Source organism: Corapipo altera, unplaced genomic scaffold (assembly GCF_003945725.1).
Source record: "Corapipo altera isolate COAL_440 unplaced genomic scaffold, ASM394572v1 48, whole genome shotgun sequence".
In the NCBI taxonomy this organism is placed as follows: domain Eukaryota; kingdom Metazoa; phylum Chordata; class Aves; order Passeriformes; family Pipridae; genus Corapipo; species Corapipo altera.
In genome coordinates this window covers 2446421-2464003 of record NW_020884931.1, presented here as the reverse complement: position 1 = coordinate 2464003, position 17583 = coordinate 2446421, and the positions used below count along the sequence as shown (strand labels likewise).

The 17583-nt window shown below is 43.5% G+C and overlaps 2 protein-coding genes across 4 annotated transcripts in view; one reads left to right on the top strand and one right to left on the bottom strand.

Moving 5' to 3' along the window:
* The first annotated feature begins 59 nt into the window (after positions 1 to 59).
* Positions 60 to 15026, top strand: MSH6 (mutS homolog 6). The gene is made up of 10 exons (XM_027659201.1): positions 60 to 125; positions 2091 to 2293; positions 5001 to 5176; positions 6233 to 8777; positions 10115 to 10380; positions 10986 to 11103; positions 13288 to 13377; positions 13888 to 14042; positions 14223 to 14422; positions 14858 to 15026. Exons 2-10 carry the CDS (start codon positions 2134 to 2136, stop codon positions 14937 to 14939), a joined length of 3792 nt encoding a protein of 1263 aa, XP_027515002.1. The 5' UTR covers positions 60 to 125; positions 2091 to 2133; the 3' UTR covers positions 14940 to 15026.
* FBXO11 (F-box protein 11) overlaps positions 14993 to 17583 on the bottom strand; it is a 72335-nt gene continuing 69744 nt past the window's right edge. For all 3 annotated transcript variants that reach the window (XM_027659202.1, XM_027659203.1, XM_027659204.1), the window contains exons 21-23: positions 16901 to 17009; positions 16411 to 16509; positions 14993 to 16332 (exon numbers count right to left, since the gene is read on the bottom strand). In XM_027659202.1, the coding sequence (XP_027515003.1) occupies positions 16203 to 16332; positions 16411 to 16509; positions 16901 to 17009 (338 nt within the window). In that variant the 3' untranslated portion in view covers positions 14993 to 16202. The remainder of the gene's footprint in view (positions 16333 to 16410; positions 16510 to 16900; positions 17010 to 17583) is intronic.

Here is a 17583-nt window from a genome sequence, read left to right as displayed (position 1 = left end):
TCGGGGGAGCAGAACGGCCGCCAGGCCGCCCGCAGCACCCGCGGCGGGGCGGGCGGAGCGGCGGCGCGGGCCGCGGAGAACGGCGAGAAGGGCGAGGGGGACGGCGCGGCCGGGAAGGCCTCCAGGTACCGGCGAGGGAAGCGGGGAGGCCGCGGGAGCGCGGCCGGAGGCGGGGGGAAGGGGAGGCGGGAAGGGAAGGCGGGATGGGGCTGTTGCCGGCAGCGGTGGGAGCGGGACCCTCGGGTCGCCCGTCGTCCCTCCCGTGTCGTCCCTCCCGTCGCTGTCCCGCCCCCTGTGCTCTGGATGTGGTGCTGTCCCGCCCCCATTCCCTGGATGCCGTGTCCGGCTGTGCAGGCCTGCAGCGGCCCGCGCTCCCGGCGGGCCTGGCCCGGCGGGACAGTGGGACACCTGCGGGGAGCGGAGCCGCGGGGTTGGTTTTTGCTCTTTGGAAATAGTCTGTCACTCGTGCCTGTATTTCCTTTCCGTGGTGTATCATAGAATGGGTCAGGTTGGAAGGGACCACAGTGTGTCATCCGGTCCAGCCTCCCTGCTCAGGCAGGGTCGTCCCAGAGGACATGGCACAGGATTGTGTCCAGACTGTTCTTGAATACCTCCAGTGAGGGTGACGGTGCACCCTCTCTGGGCAACCTCTTCCAACCTGTGGCCACACACAGAGTAAATAAGTTCTCCGTGTTCAGGTGGAACTTCCTGAGCATCAGTTCCTGCCTGTTGCCTCTTGTCCTATTGCTTGGCACCACCAAGAAGAGCCTGCATCCAGCTTCTTGGCACCCTCCACTTTACATGTTTATACACATTGATGAGGTCCCTGCTTGATCCTCTCATCTTGAGGCTGAACAGGCCCAACTCCCTTAGCCTTTCCTCTAAGAGAGATACTCCAATCCCTTAATCACCTTTGTTGCCCTCCTCTGTGTCTCTCTTGTACTGTACACCATGATGACAAGTGTCCCACATGTCAGCGAACTGAGTGTTGCTGGTTCTTGGGCCACAGCCCTCAGGAATATCCTGGCCATCATCAGTGGGAGTGTGGCAGTGGCTGAAATATCAGGGGAGGAGGAGAGAGAAAATAAAAGCTGCATCAGGTGCTTTGCAGTGTGGACAGAGTTTTTTATTTATTCATTTTTTGTAGCTTGAGGGTTTTTTTAAAATCTTACTCTTTTCCTTTAGGTGCCTGGTTGATAATTAGTCTCTACAGGAAAAACTTGTCTTAGTTATGTAGGTTGATAATTCGTAACACCTAGTTTGCCATCTTTTAGGTAAGGTCTGGTTGGACCCAGCTACTCTCTGACTCCCTTAAATCCACAAAGAGTCTGGTTACATCAGGCTGTAGATGGCCCAGCTTGAGGAGAGGGGTTGGACAAGATGACTTCCAGAGATCTCTTTCAACCTCAGCCAGTTTTCTGTGGCTGTGAATCCAGAGGAGGCCACAGAGATGCCTGGGGAGCTGGAGCACCTCTCCTGTGTAGACAGGCTGAGAGAGTTGGGGTTGTTCAGCCTGAAGAAGAGAAGGCTTCAGGGAGACCTTATGACATCTTCCACTACCTAAAGAGGCCTACAAGAAACCTGGGGAGGGACTTTTTACAAGTAGTGATAGGACAAGGGGGAATGGCTTTAAACCGAGAGTAGGTTTAGATTAGATACTAGGAGGAAATTCTTTACTGTGAGGGTGGTGAGGCACTGGCACACATTGCCCAGAGAAGTTGTGGATGCCCCATCCCTGGAAATGTTCAAGGCCAGTTTGGATGGGGCTTTGAGTAACCTGGTCTAGTGGAAGGTGTCCCTGCCCATGGCAGGGGATTTGGAACTAGATGATCTTTAGGGTCTCTTCAAACCCAAACCATTCTGTGATAAAACTCCGTCTCTGTGGGGATCCAGTAGAACTTGGGGGAGCAAATCAAAAGAATTTGAGAGGTATTGGTGGGGGTATAGAAGGACTGTGTAATCCAGGTTGTACCACCTGGGAGCCTTCCAAGACCCAAGGGGCATAAGCCGCTCAGAAGCAGTGTGCAGTTACAGTTGTGAAGAGAGCTGTTTTAAATGTTCCTTAAATTACACATTTGGTGTCTCTGCAGTGTCTCCTGTGAGTATTCTCCTGGGGACTTGGTCTGGGCCAAGATGGAAGGTTATCCTTGGTGGCCATGTCTCATATATAACCACCCAACTGAAAGAACAATAGTCAGAGGAAAAGGAAAATCCACTCGTGTCCATGTACAGTTTTTTGATGACAGCCCTACAAGAGGCTGGATCAGCATTAAATACCTGAGGCCATATAAAGGTAAGAGATAACAAACTAAACTTTCTGAAGTAGAAATATGCCACTTGTTTTGGAAAAATGTGCTTGAAGTATAAGGGTATGGTATTCTCCATAGAGAAAGAGCAGCAAAACCAAGATTAGAATTGAGCGTGTTTTGTGCTTTGTAAATTAGAGACAGCAAGTTTTTGAGGATTACAGGTACGTTTATGGTTACACAATTCTTTGAATATAAACCACTAAGCCCTCTTGTTTATTAGATTAGAACAACTAATTAAGCAAACTTGCTTATGTTTTAAAGGTTTTTCCTTTATTTCTCCCATCAACGTAACAAGCATCTAAAGGATAAATCCAGTAATTCCACTTGTAGCCCTGAAATTTATTAGGAGTGTTGAACCCAGTTTTTAAGCAGCTGTTTAGGAACTCTAGTTTGACCAGAATCAGAAGACTAGGCTCAGGATATTAGATAACTAAAATTAATTCTACTGTAATGTTTCTTTTAGGCAATGCAGCAGTTTTGTTAATAAAATATATAACTTGAGAATTGAGTGTGTTTGTGAGGGTATTGCTTGTAGTTACTGATCAAAGTTGGTCTTTGTCATATTGAAGAAATGACTTGGCCAACTAGTGAAAATCAAATATATCAAGAATTGTCATTTTGCATAATAAATCTTACCTTATTAATAATCATGATCTGTTTTCCCCTTGTTTAATAATTTTACTGTTGCTGAAAACTAAATCATTGTGAACTGTCATGTGTAAATCATGTTGCTGTGAACTGTCTTGTTCACAGCAGATACTTTGGGTGTAATACGATATTTCTGATGTGCTTTAGGATTTGCTTATGTCAGTGAAAAAACTAAATTTAAACAGTCTTCCTTTTTACAAGTCAGAGTTCCACCTCATATCATCATGTAGCCACATTTTTTTTGCTCCTTTATACTTCAAGGCACTGCACTTTGGCCATAGTTTTAAATTAAAATGGTAATGTCATTGCCATGAGTGTTAACATGATGTAGTGCAAGTGAGTTGGTCCATGGTTTATATGTCCCTTCCCTGAGGGTATTTTAAAAGGATCAAATGGATTTTAAGGGCTTTAAGTTGCCCTTAAAAGCAAATACAGGTAAGGGGAATTAATCTGTTTGCCAGTAGAAAATTGTGGAAAAATAAGAAGTCACAGATACACAGGTCTTTCCATGAAAAATGTGTTGAATGCAGAACAGAGTAAAAATATTTAAAATATGTGGTTTGCTTTAAAATTCAAGCAAAAAGCATCTTGGTATACAAAGTAAGAGTGTTGGAGTCTTTGGGTAAGAAAATGGTGAAGTTTCTTGTGTTGTGTTATTGTTTTTTCCTGAGTAAATATAGACTGGACAGGGCCAGAGGTGTAACAGCTGGGCACGCAAGAAGGGCAGGTGAATACCAGTTGGTAGAGTGAACATGCAGGTGTTGCACACTTGAGTGTGCAGTTAAATTATAGGAGGAGATTTTTCTCCTGCCATTGTTGAAGTACATTTAATATTAATGCAAAATATTTTTAGATTGCCTCACTGCATTTGCAAAGCTAGAACGGAGAGATCTGGATTGTTAATGTGTTGCATTTGTGCTGTAGAAGGAGCTACTTGTAACTCCCTGCTTTGCTACTGCAAGCTCAAAGAAATGAGTGTGAGCAAGAATTCCATTTGGCTTCTTTCTGAGGTAGTTGGTCTCCTATGAGTGAGCTGCCTGTTGTCTGCCTCTGGGTTGGAGCTGAAGCTTCAGTCAAATAGCACCGTGTGATGGGATTCACAGGAGTGGGTGTGAGGACCTATCCAAACAGATCCTACTGTTGGATGCAGACAGACTTGTTAGAGCAGAAGCAGGAATTGCCCTTCTTTATCTATCACATACTCGTGTCCTCTTTTTCCTTTCCCCAAGTTGAATATATGATATCTTATATATAGCACTGTTTTCTTGAGCATGGCATTAAGATGAATCTCAGTGTCTTTGTGGACCCTTTCTAGAAACCAGTCTGTAGATTGGTTGGCTTTGTTTTTGTGTTGTGTACAGGTGGTGGAAGGAGGAACTGCCGTGCCATGGGGCTGTGAAAGAGGATGAGGGAATGGTGCAGTTATTAATAGCAGGCTTTGCTCGATACCCTACAGTGTCAGGGTGAATCACCAGCGTGATTGAGGATCAGCTAATCTGGCTAATAGGTTGGTGTTGGGTCTGGACACCTTGCTGCTCTTCCAGGAGCAGTTTGGAGGCCAGCAGAGCTTTATTCAAGAGGTCTGTGTCGTAAGTGACTCGTGCCTATAATGTGAAGATAACTTTGTGGCTGAACTTCCCTGTGATTGCTAAAATACCCATGTGGTCTCAGTCAGGCCTGTTCGCTGCACTGTGAGTGTGAAGCGTTATTTTCAATAGTTACTACAGTGAGTGTGAGGGTGTTTAGAGCTCAGCTTAGAAGTATTCACATGTGGCAATGAGTTACAGAAATAGAAGCAATTCTTCAAGTGTTCATGTACTCTAGGTAGGCATTTCATTTGTGAGTGTTTATACTTTCTCTAGGGGTAGTTTATCAGTCTGAGTGATGAGTTACTATATTTAAGTATGGTGGGAATGTCTGGTAACAATGCAGAATGTTAGGGACTTATACTAGTTGTCTGAATACATTTAAAAGCGAAGCACAAACACTAACTGTCTAAATGGTAGACTAACTTCAGTTTCTGACAAATTTGTGGTTTTACAGGTTCATCAGATGGGGAGACGCTGAAGGGAGGAACGTTTTACAGTATGAAGCCTGAAATTAAAAGAGCAATGGTATTAGCAGATGATGCAATGAGCAAAGATAAAACTAAGCGGCTTGAGCTGGCAGTATGCAATGAGCCTTCAGACACAGAGGAGGAAGAAGAGGAGGAAATAGAGGTAAAATGTTTCTTACTTGCTGTCATTTTCAGAAATAGTACTATAACTTAGGAGCTGTGTCTTGGAACTAAGCATGGAATATCCTGCAGTTCTCTGGTACAGTAATCACAGCTTATCTCCTCTTTAATTGTATGTGTATGTGTATCCATATGTCTTTTTTTTTTACTGCTTCTGTGTTGTCAGGTCACATGCTGGTCTCTCACCTTTTCTAGTTTGAAAGACAAGTCTCTCTGGTGTTTTGTGTGGTAAGGACTGACCTCAGAAGCTATTTAACTTCCCTGACTCTCTTCACTCATCACTCTCTGGGTGACCCACTTTCTCACTCATAAGTGCTTTTTTTTAGTGCATCTTTTTAATCTTCTCTATCTGCTATTCATAGTCCAAGTTGCCTTAAGTTTGATCTGAAGTTTTAGTGTGTCATAATGTAGAAATTTGTAACATTTGTTCATGGCAATGGTGCAGTGGGCACTGGCACTTTGTACTCACTCCAGTCCCTCCACTGATGTTTTTTTCTGGTGCTGTTGCTGGAATTATTAAAGTGTAAGGCTGAAAAGGCAAATAATGGAGTTTATTTTTCATGCACAATCTTCTTGAAGGTTACTATAAGGTAGTATGTTTCTAGGTGGAAATAAGTAGTTAACTCAAAAGTAAAAATCAAGGGCAAATCTCACATGGGCTTGCACTGAAAGGTGGTAAGACCTCATCATGTTTCTGACAAAGGTTAACATTGAGTTGGTTTATGGAGGTGTTTCTCCTTTTTGCTGAATTTCATGTGCTATATACTTTTTGTGCAGTTTAAATGTTTTGTTCATCAGCATCAGTTAAGCACAGTACTGAATGAAGCTGTAAAGGATGCAAATAGGACTAGTTATGCCACTGGCCAGTAGCAGTTAGTTAGCCAGAAAAAACCTGAATTCTGTTAAGATAAATGGAGTTGGCTGTGGCTCTGCTGTGAAGTATCATAACTACTGCATTATTGCACGCTTTTGCACTTCTTTTTGCATCAGTGACTTTATAGCCAGAATTATCTATGGGTAAAATAATTTATTTTTCCAGGAGATGAGTGAAAATGCATCAGGCAACAGTGATGATTGCAGTAGTGAGGAGGACATGAAGAGCAATAAGCGAGTAAAGAGCAGGGAAAGAGCCGTAAAAACCAAGAGAAGAAGAGTGTTGGATTCTGACAGTGACCAAGAAGGCTCTGACACAGAGTTCAAACCTGATGTGAAAGAAGCAGCAAGCAGTGAGGAAGCGAGTAGTGGGGTAGATGAAAATGAATCTTCTGACACAGAGACAGATGCAGAGAGTGTTGCAGAAAGTCCCATTAAAGTCCCTTCTAAACGGAAGAGAACAGAGGTGAAAAAGCCTGCTAAAAGGAGTAGCTTAGGAAATGAATCTTCTGAAACACCCAAAAGAGCAGCAACGGTCTCTTCAGAAGCCAAGTCCAAGCTGACATCATTTGCAGCACCTGAAAGTTTTGAGTCTCAAGCAAATGCTTGCAATGGAGGCGTTGGTGGCTTCACAGTGTGGGAACACGAAAAGCTTGATTGGCTGCAGGAAGGGAAAAGGAAAGATGCGCACAGGAAGCGTCAGGGTGACCCTGATTATGACCCTTCCACTCTCCATGTGCCCGAGGATTATCTCAACAAGTGTACACCGGGAATGCGGAGGTGGTGGCAGCTGAAAAGTCAGAACTTTGATGCTGTGATTTTCTACAAAGTTGGAAAGTTCTACGAGTTGTATCATATGGATGCAGTCATTGGTGTAAATGAGCTGGGCCTGATCTTTATGAAAGGTACTTGGGCCCATTCAGGTTTTCCAGAAATTGCATTTGGCAGATTCTCTGATGTTCTAGTGCAGAAGGGCTACAAGGTAGCCCGTGTCGAGCAAACAGAAACTCCTGAAATGATGGAAGCGCGCTGCAAGTCAGCAGCCCACACCACAAAGTTTGACAGGGTGGTACGCAGAGAAATCTGCAGGATCATCACCAAAGGAACTCAGACTTACAGCATTATGGACTGTGATCCCTCTGAGAACCACAGCAGATACCTTCTGTGTGTTAAGGAGAAAGAAGACTCATCCGGACAACGTGTTTATGGAGTCTGCTTTGTTGACACATCAGTGGGGAAGTTTTTTGTAGGCCAGTTCTCAGACGACCGTCACTGCTCGAGGTTTAGGACTTTAGTAGCACATTACACTCCTGTGCAGGTTCTCTATGAGAAGGGGAACCTGTCTGTGGACACACAGAAGATACTGAAGGGCTCACTTGTTTCTTGCATTCAGGAAGGGCTGATCTCGGGTTCCCAGTTCTGGAATGCTTCTAAAACACTAAAAGTCCTTCTTGAAGAAGAGTATTTCAAGGAGAAGCAGAACTCTGAAAACGGGTGTTCTCTGCCCTCTGTAATCAAATCTCTGACTTCAGAGAGTGACTCCCTGGGATTAACTCCTGGTGATAACAGTGAATTAGCTTTGTCAGCTCTTGGGGGGTGTGTCTTCTATCTCAAAAGATGTCTGATTGATCAAGAGCTGCTATCACGGGCAAACTTCGAGGAATATGTCCCTGTGGATATTGCTGCTGCAAAACCTATCAGTTCAAGTAGTTTGTTTGCCAAAACTGACCAGCGGATGGTGCTGGATGGAGTCACCCTGATGAACTTGGAAGTTTTGCAGAACGGAACCAATGGAAGCACAGAAGGTACTTTGTTGGAAAGGATTGATTCTTGCTGTACACCATTTGGGAAGCGACTCCTGAAACAGTGGCTCTGTGCTCCGCTTTGTAATCCTAAATCCATCAATGCTCGTTTGGATGCTGTTGAGGACCTTGTAGCAGTGCCAGATAAAATGGCTGAAGTTAGTGAGCACCTGAAGAAACTGCCTGACCTTGAAAGGCTGCTCAACAAAATTCACAGTATTGGATCACCACTTAAAAGCCAGAACCATCCTGACAGCAGGGCCATCTTTTACGAAGAAATCAAATACAGCAAAAAAAAAATTGCTGACTTTCTGTCTGCACTGGAGGGTTTTAAAGTAATGAATGAAATTGTTGATGTCATGGAAGAGGTTGCCAGTGACTTCAAATCTAAAGTCCTGAGGCAGCTTGTCACCCGCAAAGCCACAAATCCAGACGGCCGCTTCCCAGACTTGAGTGCAGAGCTTACAAGATGGGATACTGCTTTTGATCACAACCAGGCTCGGAAGACAGGGGTGATTACTCCAAAGGCAGGTTTTGACCCCGATTATGATGGAGCACTACAGGATATTAAAGCTGTCGAGGAAGATCTTCGCAAGTACCTGGATAAGCAGCGCAAACTGCTCGGATCCAAATCCATCCTGTACTGGGGGACAGGCAAAAACCGATACCAAATGGAAATACCAGAAAGCATCGTATCACGTAACTTGCCCGAGGAATACGAGCTGAGGTCGAGCAGGAAGGGGTACAAGCGTTACTGGACCAAGGAGATCGAGAAGATGCTGGCGGTGATGGTCAACGCGGAAGAGCGGCGCGACGCAGCGCTGAAGGACTGCATGAGGCGCCTGTTCTACAACTTCGATAAAAACAGCAAGGACTGGCAGGCAGCTGTGGAGTGCATTGCTGTGCTGGGTAAGAGCTCTGCTTCATTCTGGCATAGGGTAAAAATTACTCTTGCGTAGGAAATGATGGCATCTGATCTGGATAAGCAAAAAAGGCTTGTTGCCAGCTCTTAAGTTGTAGTTTAAAAACTCTGATTGTGGTAACAGCTTTGGTAATTAACGGTGATTCCCTGTTTCGTTCCTGTCACTAAATAGCAGGACAGTTGCTGGGTCTGGATGTTTGCAAGCTCTTTCTTCATTCCTGTTGTGTGGTTGTAGATGTGCAGCCAAGTATTTCTCACTGTTCAGCGTAGTCTGGTGGGTCTCTCACTGCTTCCTGATTCTTGTATATGGATTAGTAGCTTCTTATTAAATGGAGGTATAAAGATCTAACCTGCTAGTCATCTCCTTTCTATCTGAACAGGCTGCTCTCTCAGCCGCCTTTAAAAATAAAGAAGTGGTGATTGTCAAACCTTGAAGAAGGTAGTCTACTAGGAAGACTTCCCTATACCTTTCTAAATTTCTGAGATAGAACGGTCTCCTCTATTCCCTTCTCAGGACTGGCATACTTTTGTACTGTGGATTTTCTGCTAGGATGAGGGACTCTGGGATGTCTTTGTTCCAGGGAAAAATGAGAGCATTCTCTGAATGCCACTGGGGCAGAAAAGGGAGGACAGGCGGGCAGGCATTGTTGGCTAGGAATGGATTCGCTGGGAGATCTGGGAAGCAGTGACATCAGCTACACCACAGCATCTGAGAATTCTGATCAATTCAGAATACTGAATTTGTTTCCAGTAGAGGCTGAGCTGTAATTTTCTGTCTGTAAAGCCTCTAAAATCATAGAATGGTCTCGTTTTGTAGATAATCAACTTTTAGAACCTTAGATCTCAGCTGACTGGGGGGACTTGTGCTGCTGGTTTTTGCTGGACCAACAGAATTTTCATATTTATATAAATTTCCTCTGGGAACTTTTAAGCAGCATTATGATCCTTCACAAAGTAATTCACTGTCACAGAAGCTGATTTCCTCTTTACTTACTCTAAATAAAAAAAAAATGCAAAAAATAATATTTTATACATGTACTTCTGCAGTGAAATGGTGTGGATTTTAAAGACTTTAAAACTAAAAAAACTAGAGGGGAGGATTTTAACCTGACAACAGTAGAAATCTGGAAGGAATGAGGAAAGGCAGTGTAAATATTCCCACCTTTTACTTGTTCTGGAGTGCTTCTTGGGTGTTTTCCTTTAGAGGAAAATGGAATGAACTGGAAAACTGTGTTTACAAAATTGCTATTCAGTGAGTAAATGAATTCCAGTGAATGAAGAAAGATGAAAGCATAACTTACTGGAATGTCTCCTAATTTTATAGATGTCTTGATGTCCCTTGCTCGCTACAGTCAAGATGGTGACGGACCTCTGTGCCGACCTGTAATTGTGCTGCCTGTGGACAGTGCTCCTCCCTTCCTGGAACTTAGGAACTCACGTCATCCATGCATTACAAAAACCTTCTTTGGGGATGAGTTTATTCCCAATGACATCATGATAGGCTGCAGAGATGAAGGCAGCAGCAGTGAAGCTTCCTGTGTGTTGGTAACCGGCCCGAATATGGGCGGCAAATCTACGCTCATGAGACAGGTGATGGGCTGTCTGTGTAAGGTCAAACGTTCCACAGTGCCTCTGTGTTCGGCATAAGGGAATTACAAGGCCTGACTGTTGCCAGAGGAGGTCTCAGAAGTGGTCTTTGGGGTGTGCAGCACAGCACAACAACTGCGCTGTAAAGATACAGTCTGGTAGAAAATGCCCATGTTTAGATAGATTTTCTACTTCCACTTTAGGGAGGAATAAGTTTTATTTCTCCTTTGAGAGATGGTTGGGGAAAAGTGATAGAGTACCTTTTCTGTTTTTCAAGTGACTTATCTAGGACTTGGCATCATCTGGCAAAAGATGCTTCTGGTTGAACAAGATGAAACTAGAGATCAGTGGCAACTGTGAAAGCAACAGGGAGTTTGCTTTATAAACGCTGCTTGCTGTGATAACTTGTGTTTTGAAACCTTCCAGAGTAGTTTAGTCCTGCCTGAGATTATAATGCTGCAGCCTGGAGCTGTTAAAACACTAGGAAGCTTTATGTACTCTAGTCTTTGCTTTAGGGGAAAACAGAGTTTCATCCCCTCGTTCTCGGTGTGGAACTGAAGCTCCAAGCACATTGTAGAAACGTGACTGTGTCTGTGTCTGTTCTGCAGGCTGGTCTCCTGGCTATCATGGCTCAGCTGGGGTGCTACGTACCTGCAGAGGCCTGCAGGCTCACCCCCATTGACAGGGTGTTCACACGGCTCGGCGCCTCGGACAGGATCATGTCGGGTGAGTTATTCCAAAGGGCTTTTGCCACCCAGCTCAGTGACTTTCTTCTCTTGCTTTGAGTGGCAAGTTGGAAAGGGATGGTACGCTGAGTGTGCAGGGAGAGCTGGGCACTAATCTGTTGCCTCTCATTGTTCAGAGTGGAAACAGGATCGTAGTTAGACTTTATTTCTTTCACATGCGTGTCCGTTGTTATTTCTGACAGACACGTAGGATCACTTTTAATGAATTTTAATATTAAAAGCTGTGGAATATCTTTTTGGATATGGTACAGTTGATTATATTCTACTCACATTGGTATCTTTTTCTAAGTGTTCTGAAATGGGACAGTGATATTTGGGTAGCTGTTGTAGAGGAGTTTTTTGTAGCTTATCACCAGGCCTAGAAGTCCCTTGTTTCAGTCAGAATGCCTTATGTCTGAAATCTGATTTCTTCAGACAAGGAAAAGAGCCAGGCTTCCTTCTTAGAAGCAGTAGTTGACAATTCTTGGGAGTATTTTGTCTCTTTAATGGAGAGGAAGAAACAAGTGGAGGATGACACAACAACTGGAATGGGAAGTCTGCTTGTGGTGGTGGGCAAAGTGTCACAGGGCTAGAAAAACAAAATTATTGTTGTGGTAAGAAGAGCAGTATCCCCGCTCATTTAAGGAGGGCACAGATTTTCTGTGATCTCTCTGCTGAAAAATATGGGTCAGTGATTATGAAAGGATTTAAGCCTACTGGACTTGTTGCACATAAGGAATTTGGAAATGAATCATTCTGAGTTCTTAATTAAAAAAAATATTTACACTTCCCCATATCAAGGCTTTTCTTTCCACCTAGAGAATGTTATTAAGGTTTTCTTTGCCTAGCTAGTTTCCATTTTGTTTAATTTCAGTACAAACCCAAATCTTAATTGTAGAAGAATACCTAAATGCTTATGGCAGAAATAAAAACCGCTCTTCCTGCACGAGAGGCGGTCTAGCAAAATGCAGCATTTTCAATTTTTTTTCTATCAACTGAGAACTACTCTTTTACAAATATGTGCACGAATGTTATAACATTTCACATCGTGAGGCTGAACACTGCACAGGAGAACTAGGTTTGATACCTGTTCTTGATGCATTAGTTTGCACACTGTGTAGATAAGAAAGCACAGCAAAAGTTGTTCCATGGCAGTTGCTCTGTAATGGATGTCAACAGGGCTTTTATGAAGTTAGTTTTTCAAGCAATATAATTTTAAAATTGCCCGTGCAATTTTTAGGGCTTTATTTTCTAAAGTGAATAAACGATTATTCTTAAACATTGGTAGAAACACATTCAATCTTGGGAGTTTCTTTAAATGAATGCAGAACATCAGGATTGGTGGACACTGCTTAATTCATGTTGGACAATTTATGTTAGAGCAAAGCAGTGCTCATGCAGCATGAGTACAGGAAGTAAATGCTTGCCTTTAATGGAATAAATTACATTAATTGCTACTGTTTGTGATTATTTGTAATGAACACTATAAAGAAGTAGTAAATCCAGACTTTAAAAGTGTGCATTTATCATGTGAAAGGGTGGGAATAATTGTGTGCTTCTGCTTGTAATCTGCTAAAACCAATTTCAGGTTTAAATTTCAGGCCTTGTATTATCTGGGTTGCTTCAGCTCCCATGAGATGTTCAAGCCTCAGCAGCAGAATACTTTTTTTGTCACACTTCATTCAATTAGAGTGCATACAAATAAAGCCCTTATTATCCAAATAATTTGTTACCTTATGACATCACAACCAAACCAGTAATTCCAGTCTCTCAGTCTTTGCTTGCTTTTTCACTGAAAAGTCACATACCTTAGGCCTGTCTCATGCATTTAGAGCAACAAGGGGCCAAAGATTCCCCCCATCTTGTATCCTTAGTGCCCCTGTTTTTGTCCAGCTGGTACACTTGACCAGTGCTGTGAAAGGTGGACAGATATGGTGGCCTTAAATCTTAATTAACTGTACTTGTGCCTATGCCTGTACTCTTAGGGAACCAAACCCTGCTTTTTCTGGCAAATGGAAGCCCACCATTTTCACACTGGAAATGAAGCTCTATGTTTTTGTTCAATTTCAGTTTGCTGTTGAGTTTCACTTTACCTTAACCAAGATTTTAGTGCAGATTAAATGGGGGTTGAGTTGTGGTTTTCAGATCTTTTGACTACTTTTTTTTTTTGTCATTTCCTTTAAAGGTGAAAGCACCTTCTTTGTGGAATTGAGTGAGACTTCCAGCATTCTCCAGCATGCAACAGAGCATTCCCTCGTTCTTGTGGATGAACTGGGTAATTACTCTATAGTTTTAACATAATACTCCTGATGTTTAACTGGTCAGTGTCTAATGCTCTCTAAAACGTGTATTTCTTGTGTGCCCCAGGACCTGATACACCACCTCCCACCCCCCCTCATTATTATCCTATTTCCAGCTGTGTTTCCCTGCTTTTCCTTTACATAATTACTTGCAGCAAACCTCGGGAGAGCAGAAACATCTTTTTCTGCAGCGCAGAGGAGTGTGATCGTTACAGGGCAAATACTTGGGTCACTTCCCACTGATCCTGGTGGCTCTCACCACTCGCTGCTGTTTGTCCACCTTCCACACAGTGCAGAGGGAGAGAAACCAACACTACAAATGCATTCTGCATTTGCCTTTAGAAAGGCACCTCTACCTCTGTGGTTCTTCGTTTTAACAATTAAAGGGATGTGCATCTCTCCCCAGTAGCAAGTAAACTACGGACTGAATTTACTCTGCTGCTTCTGTTCCCGAGTGTGCCAAAGCTGTCCTGTTTTCCCTCCAGGCAGAGGCACAGCTACTTTCGATGGAACAGCTATAGCAAGTGCTGTTGTGAAGGAGCTGGCAGAGAAGATCCGGTGTCGGACGCTGTTCTCCACTCACTACCACTCGCTGGTGGAGGACCATTCCCACAGCGCGGCCGTGCGCCTGGGGCACATGGTACGTGTGAGCACAGCACAAGCCGTGAGGCCTGAAGGACAGGATCTCATGCTGTGCACCCTTTGCTGTGCTCTTCTACCCCGAGTCACAGGCGTTTTGAGAGGAGGACATGATGTCCCGTGCATTTATTAGGCTGTAGGCCTGTGTTGCAAACACTGACTTGTGCCTTGCACTTCCTAGGCATGCATGGTTGAAAATGAGAGTGAGGATCCAAGCCAGGAAACAATTACGTTCCTGTACAAGTTTGCTGAAGGAGCATGCCCGAAGAGCTACGGCTTCAATGCAGCAAGACTTGCAGATATTCCAGATGAAGTTATTCAGAAGGGGCACAGAAAAGCCAAAGAGTTTGAAAAAACAACCCTTTCACTGAGGGTGTTTAGGTAAGGCCTTGGGTTTCTGTATTTAAGTTGCATGTTACTTAGTGGGCACCCATTTTAAAATCTGGAGAGTGGCTTTTTCTCAGTCTCACAGCAGTGGGGGCAGCTACTACTTTTGGGAATAGGAAACGTACTTCACAGAGGGGAAGGAGGTACTGCAGGAGGGCAGATATGATTGGCAGTGCAGTGTTTATGCCAGTCTTAATTTGCACAGAGGTGCTGGGCTGGCTGTGTGCTGAGCCACACTGGGGGAAAGGCTGTGCAGTGCTGGGGGGTCACCGGGGGGACCTTACAGCGGTACTGGAGCCTCTGCTGCTGGCAGCCTTCACACCAGGCCCAGTGTCTTCTGTGTCTCCCAAAGCTGTGCCAGGATAGGGAGCTTAAACTCTGCCCCTCAGTGTCTATCCATGTTCAGTAAAGGTGTTTTTTTCTCCTCAGGTATCTGTGCCAGGTGGTGGATGGTGCAACAAGTGATGCAAATGCTGTGCAGAAACTCACCGCGATGATCAGCCACCTTTAGGGACACGCAGGTTTTGTATGGGCAGTTTCTCAAAAACACGGTAACAGACAACATTATGATCTAATAAACTTTATTTTTTAAAAATGACCATTTTTCCATTGTCTTTCCTAGGAAATTAAACCCTTTAATTCATACCTACCCTCTACATAATGGTTATTGAGTACTCCACAATATATTAAGTCTAGATGTTATGGTACATGCATACACTTTCAGGCTGTTGATTACCCACTGTCACCAATACACATAAATGGAAAAAAGCTATGAAACTGTATAGGGCTGTATATATACTTGTCTCAGCTTCATTAGAGCAGGAAATTGCTGTGATTTTTTTCCAGCAGGTTATGTAAGTAATGTCCAGACTGTTCAAAAAAAACTATGAACAGAGTAAAGTACAAGACTGTTTTGAGGAGACTTTCTACTGTGTACTTTAAAACATAGTAAAATTTCTTTCACAAAACTTAGTTACATGGGTACTTTGTTTTATAGTGCATTATAGTCTAGGAAGTCTCATTAAAACACTCGCTTTTTTCTTTTTGTTAGGGTGGTTTGAGTACAGACTATTGCTGGGGCAGGGGAGGAGATTATTCTAACTTCAGAGGACACCAGAAAAATTGCTGGATATAATTTAAGATTAGTGTTTTCTCTTTCATAGAAAGAACGTACATACTGGGACATGAGTACAGTTACAGCAAGTCTAGGTGTGCTAACAAAACAGGACACATTCAAGTACAATAAGATTTTTTTGCTTGAAATTAGAAACAAACTACATGAGATTAAAGCATTAAAATCATATTTCTCAATCTGAATAAATGTTAAAAAATCAAAAGAAATGCAGAAGTGCTAGCTCACATTTTTACCATGTTACAAAAGCAATTGGTACCCATGTCCATAAAGGCAGCAACAAAGAATGCTGCTTGTCTACAGAATAGTACTACTGCAAATTGGACTGCGTTTCAATGCTACTTGTAAAAACACCAGCTCTCAGAAGTTGGTATCTGTACAAAATTGCAGCTTATTTTTCTTCACTTCTGTCCCTTCAAAGTCTTTTTTTACACAGTAATGCTAAAACGCCCAGTTCTGTTATCCTGAGTCAACATATTGCCACTTTCTTTTTTGGTAGGTTGAGCTCCATAGTGTCAACACCTCACACATCCGCTTTAATACAGTCTCTTTCTGCAGAAATGGGCAAGTGTAACTTCCTCCAAAAAAAAAGTTTTAATAGGTATGATATTAGAATGGCAGGACTTTCTTTCTGAAAGGAATTCAGTTGTGCTGCAATGTATTAGATTCTATAGGTGGAGCAGAGTCATATAGTGTGTCTGTATCATGTGTAGGCTCTCCGGCAAGCGTACAGGGATTGGACAGTGTTCCAGCACCACAGTCACAGAAAAACCTACAATGAGAGAGAGCTCTTTAGTGTCTGCTTCCCTCGTGCTCTCCACACAGCCCCACGCCCTGGTCTGACACATACCTATCATGTCTAATGAATTCTACGTCATGTCCTTGATGGCACTTCTTAATGCAGTTCACACAGATGGCGTTGCGGTCTGTGGTGTTGCAGGTGTGACATCTGAAGGGAAAAGCAGCACATCAGGCATGAGCCAAAACCCAACGAGCTCTCCAGTAAAGGGCAGAACAGCACTAAGGAAGGGGGTGCACAGGGCTGTAAAGCTTGGGATTTTTACGCAAACTTGGATTTCACAGCACGCTTTTTGTTGCATGTGTTGAAAACGCTTGTGCTGTGTAATCCCTCAGGCTGAGGTTCACAGTAACAATCTGTTTTCCTCAAGCCCACAGTAAATTCCAGACAATGGGAATTTGTTCAATCTTCCTGTTGCTGCTGAGTAAGAACACACACTTGTGTGTTCACTGACATACGGCAACTGTTCTAGGGCCTTGTGGGAAGAGAAATGGTGTTTATTTGAAAACCTTACTGTAGGTGATGGGAAAGAACCTGTTACCTGTAGAAGTCATGCATCGGGTAGCTGGTGTAGCTTGAGATCTTATACAAACACTGGCCTCTACTGACAGCTTTCTCTATGGCATCTTGATTGTTCATTATTTTGTTATCTGTTGGAGGGAAAAAACAAATCCAGAACTAACCACACCTGGATCAAAGACTTATTTTTTTACCTTGAGGTGTTGAAGCAGAGGGCCCATTAGCAAGTTAGTTCTATACCTACATTTTAGTTTTGGCATTTACACGTATCAAATCCTCAATGCCAGCTCACAAGGCCCGTGCCCAGAGTGCTGTGCATTCCTCAGGCAAGAAACACTGTTCTTCACTGCACGCACAGCATAAAACACCTGACAGCCTCTCCATTTAAATACTCTGTGCAGTGGCCTGTGAATAAATGGTTGCAGACACAAGCCTTCCTAGCAGGCTTAAGTTTTGTGCTGAGGAGCCTGAAACCTGAATGTTTAAAGGTCTCTCGTCTACCAGAAGGACTTTTACACATCCCTTAGGAAGAGAAAAAGGATTGCTCTTTCTCCGTCAGTTTAGGAATGAGGTGCTTCCCAACAGAGTGGAAGTGAAATTAGGTCTGACCAGTTCCAGCAATTAAAAGGTGTGCCCAAGGCACAGGAAATTTGATAATCCTCTCTGTTATTCAGCTACTAGATCTTGTGTCAAGTCTTGAAGTGC